At 31.3% G+C, this 5,117-nt stretch overlaps 1 protein-coding gene across 1 annotated transcript in view; it reads left to right on the top strand.

The window, feature by feature from the left end:
* LOC106457620 (gamma-aminobutyric acid type B receptor subunit 2-like) overlaps positions 1–5,117 on the top strand; it is a gene marked incomplete at its 5' end in the record, with an annotated part of 50,430 nt that overhangs the window by 10,061 nt on the left and 35,252 nt on the right. The window contains one exon of the mRNA XM_022383616.1: positions 1,749–1,856. Within this exon, the coding sequence (XP_022239324.1) occupies positions 1,749–1,856 (108 nt within the window). The remainder of the gene's footprint in view (positions 1–1,748; positions 1,857–5,117) is intronic.

The raw sequence follows: 5,117 nt of genomic DNA, 5'->3' as shown, positions 1-5,117 counted from the left end.
AGAAGACTTGACAAGTAACATGGTTGTAATGCTTACTGTCCTGAGGTAGTGTTTGAACAAGGTACGAGAAGACTTGACAGGTAACATGGTTGTAATGCTTACTGTCCTGAGGTAGTGTTCGAACAATGTACGAGAAGACTTGAGTTTACGTCACGACCCTGTAATCTATTGCAATGAACAACAACTGATAGAAAGAGACTCTTAATAGTTAGAATATATGTTATATAAAATGTAGAAATAATTTATAAAGTGGAAGTTAGGGATTGATAATACGAATTAAACAAATAATTAAGGCTGAACTCCCTTGAAATGGAGAATAGCATTTGTCAAACTGAAAGAGTAACATGAAAAGAATTGTTTGTTTGTTTGTAGTTATGCACAAAGCTACACAATGGGCTATCTGTGTTATACGTACAATCATATCTGGTATTGCCATGGATGTTTTCTAAGATTACAATGAAAAGCTTAAACCCCATAATATTTATAAGGGTGAAAGCGAAGCATTGATGAACTTACAAAAAAACATGATTATAGTTATTTTAAAGTCTGACAAAGGTACTGGTTATGTTAGAAAGGTGTTAAATATTCTAAGCGATCAGAGCGAATAGAAATAAAAAACTAATGGAGAACACCCTACGGAGTGATCGCGAATTAAATAAAAAGTATTTGTAATTAACAACAAAGTTACACAATCTGTGCTCTGCCTACCACGGGTATCGAAACCAGGTTTCTAGCGTTGTAAGTCCGCAGACATATCGCTGTGCCACTGGGGGGCAACATGAAAAGAAATATCTGAAAACAATCACGTAAAGAAAGATCTGGAGGAGACTAATCATATGAAATCTTATGTAATAAAAAGTCGCTATTATTTTACAGTTTTGCGTGATCTGTTTACTAGATGGCTAGTGTATATAATAAAACTGTAACATATTATTTATTTATATGAAAGGCCATCAAATGGATGTGACAGAATTATAAATTTAAGTATTCATAGTGACGTTTTGAGCACATCCGTTCTCTCCTAGGGCGGATGTAAACTCTTAATATACTTCACTGTGAAGTCTGATGAATGGCGGATATTTTCAGAGCATCGGTATAAATTATTACTTAAAAAACTTAACCAAATGTAAATCTTTATTATTTCCATTTCGAAGTTAAGCACAAAGCTGCACAATGGGCTGTCTGTCCTCTGCCCACCACGGGTATCGAAAGCCGGTTTCTAGCGTTGGAAGTCCGCAGACATACCGCTTTGCTTAAAGTGTAATATGTATATATACTTTGTTTAAAGTGTAATGTATATATATATATATATTCGATACCCGTGGTGAGCAATGGACAGACAGCCCATTGTGTAGCTTTGTGCTTAACTTCAAACAAACACATAGAAATATATATATCTCCAGAAAACTCAGAAATAACAAATTCAACTCTGAAACTTTTATCTTTAAGTATGTCTTATTATTGTTATTAAATGTTTATTGCAGATGAGTTTTTGAAGTAAATTGTGGGTTTTTGTATTTATAACTCGTGTTAGAAGTTGTTTACAAACGTTTATAAATTGTTTATATATATATATATATATTTAATAGAAATAATTGTTTGAGATTTTTTATTTATTGTATTTTGTCAACTGTATAAAAACGTTTACAATTTCTATATTTAACACCTGCAGTTCAACCAGGGGAATTACATTTTTCCTTTCTTTACAAATTGTTTATTTATTTTGCACAACATGTTTTTTTTTACAGGCCAGAGCGTGGGTGCTGATGAACGGCTTCACTTTGGCTTTTGGTTCCATGTTCAGTAAAACGTGGAGGGTACATGCTATCTTCACAAACATCAAGTTAAATAAAAAAGTAAGTAAATGCTATCTATAAGTACAATATATTTTTAACTAATTACCACTCAGTTAGTATTTTTAAATTCACTGGTATCTTCAGATGATATTTTAAAAAGATAATTCTTTTGCGATCATAATAATTTCAAACCAACCGGTTGGCACTTCAGAATGATCACTTTACAACAGAGTTAAAGACAGGCAATCCCTGATTTCAATGACAAAAATGGAGCCAATGAGAGTGTACACTAGAAGGTTTCTTAGTGAAAAACATCAGAATCTGTGTTTCCTCTTCATCATATGGACAGTATACAATGAATACTTCAGCCGGATCCCTTAATTACTATCAGACATTGCTTTGAATGGGACTTTAAAGGCTTGACTTGACCTCGAACACTATGTATATATCTAAGCTAATGTTAATACATAATTTATCTTTAATTTATCATAATTTATACACATTGTGTATTTATCTCTAAAACCGAAACAAGTGATGTTTTAAGCACAATAATATATATGTATATATATATATATATAATCAAATGTATGATAACAGTCGTGATGATGGTAATAGTTATAACAGTTCTGATGATGGCAACAGTAATAACAGTCTTGATGATGGTAAAAGTAATAACAGTTCTGATGATGGTAACAGTAATAACAGTCCTGATGAAGGTAACAGTAATAACAGTCCTGATGATGGCAACAGTAATAACAGTCCTGATGATGGCAACAGCTATTGCTGAAAGTAGTAAGATCATGCTTGTTACCAATAAACATTTTATTATGTTTGTAAACATCGTTTGTTTCGGTTTTCAGGACAGTATTAATACAAACTAGGCTTAGTAGGTTTGTTTAGTCTCTTTTCCACGCTATATAAAAATCAATAATACGAAGAAAATCTTCAAAAAAGACAACTGCAACTTGATATTCTAATATCGTACAAGCATCCTAGACATCCTGTGATAGTTCTTTGCAACCAACAGAGTCTGTTATTACTTTTGTTTCAACAAAAATGTATCCTTGAGGATGAAACATTGGGTAATACAATGTAAATATATTAATTTTCAGTCACTTATTTAAAGCTGTTTTTTGCGTTTTTTACAAAGTTTGTGAATGTTTTGTATCACGTGCTTTAAAGTCTATAATACTGGGAGTAAATGGAATCTGTAACAAGTAAAGTTTTACTTCTATATGACTTTTGAATTTTGATAATGTTCTAATCTGGAACATGTAAAATCCTGTCGAGGTCATGTGTTTAATTCAACTTTAGGTGTTACTCTATGTAGCCGGTCGAGGGAAGAAACTTATCTACCGTTTCGTAGGGACGTATTAACCAATAGGCATTCAAGACTTGGGACTAGAGTGCAACAATATGAGGGGCACATCTTAGGAAAAAAATTAATAAGTTTCAAAATGAATTTAATTTTGAATTTCGTTTTATAAAAACACAAATTTCCACCTATTTTAGTGCATTTTAATTTGTTGTTGTTCTCGTTTTGATGGATAATTTTCTCATTCGAGAATGAAGAGATACATCAAGGAAGAGGTACATCTAAAATGGCGGACCTAGAGCGCCAGTTAACCTTAATACGCCCCTACCGTTTGGTTCGGTATTTGTATTGTATCCTTGTATCACCTTGTATAATAAGTCGGACTGCTATACGACTATCTCATGGATCAGAGATACTTCAAGATTTTTGTAATACTGTTTGTGATTGGTCAGCTGTGGAAAGAATGTGGATTGTGAGAGTATTATTAACGCTTAGAGTTTCAGCGAGATTAGTTTCTGCTTTGATAGAGCCAAGACATGCTATAATTATAAAGCACTGTATTATAATATAGGTTTTATATGCATATGCACTACCGGCACTTATGTTTAAAATTTTTGAAATTATAATAAATAATTCAAAACAACATTTTATATTTACACAATAAAAACTTTATTGAAGCCGTACGGCTTCCACTTTTAAATATTCCTCTACAAGTACATGTTTCGACGTGATCTACGTCATCCTCAGGAGTAACTTACAATACTATTTTATACTTTCCCCTTGTCGCATTACTTCATTGTTATTTAAATATTTCCTTAGTGTAATTGAAAAAAAATAAAAAAAATTTATAATATATCTCGCCATATATCAATGTATTGAATTGCCGGTCATTCTTCTCTATTTAATACTTGGTTTTGTTTTTTATATTTCATTATTTCCAAAGTTTCTCTAATATTTAATGATTTAAAACTTCGAGGCTGAGCTAAAACTAAAGTTTTTTCCCATAATATTGTATGTTGGGTAGTTTTTACATGTTCGGCTATAGCTGATATTTCTATTTTATTTTCTAACAGCCAAAAGTTTTCTATAAACTGATGTTTCTAAGTTACCTTCTTCCTTCCTAACTAATACGTCTAAGAAATTATTATCTTCAATTTCACACGTGAATTGAATTGCTGGTTCTTTACTATTTAAATAACTAAAAAATTCTTGTAGTTTGCTGTTGCCATGTCGCCACACCACTAATGTGTCATTTACATATCTTATCCAAACTTCTGGCTTAAATTTAGCGTTATTTAAAGCTTCATTTTCAAAACTATTCATATAAAGGTCACATAACAACAGCGACAAGGAGGATCCCATAGATAAACTCTCTTTCTGTTTATAATAATTTTGATTAACTTAGAAAAATGGATTATCTACACACACTCTTTATAATTTCGACTGTTGGTACTCTGTTTTCTGTTAATTTATTCTCAAAACATCTAATCGCGTCATCTAGTGGTGTTTTAGTAAACAACGATATTACATCAAATGATACCAGTAAGTCTTCCTTTTTCTAATTTCAGGTTTTTAATTTTCTCTACAAATTCTATAGAATTTTTGACTGTATATTTGTTCTTATTTCTCAAAAAAGAATACTTACGTGTTATAAATTTTGCTATTTCATAAGATGATGAACCTGTAGTTGATACTATGGGCCTAAAACTGTTATTGTTTTTATGTATTTTTGGTAATACGTAAAATCTTGGTGCAATAAAACTACTTGGTACTAAACATTTTTTCTCTTCAGGAGTTAAAATTAGGCTATTCTTAACACCAGTTTTTACGTTTTCACGATATTTGTTTATTGGGTTATTCTTACGTTTTTCATATGTACTTTCTTTCAATATGTCTTCTACCCCCTTATCATAATCACCTTTGTTAAGTATTACGGTTTGTCCCCTTTAAATAAAAGTATCAGAATTTTTACCCTATCTTCAAACCAATAAATAAGATAAAAGATA

Source organism: Limulus polyphemus, unplaced genomic scaffold (assembly GCF_000517525.1).
Source record: "Limulus polyphemus unplaced genomic scaffold, Limulus_polyphemus-2.1.2 Scaffold352, whole genome shotgun sequence".
Classification (NCBI taxonomy): Eukaryota; Metazoa; Arthropoda; class Merostomata; order Xiphosura; family Limulidae; genus Limulus; species Limulus polyphemus.
The sequence above is the reverse complement of the archived record's forward strand: the minus strand, read 5'-3'. Positions and strand labels throughout refer to the sequence as shown.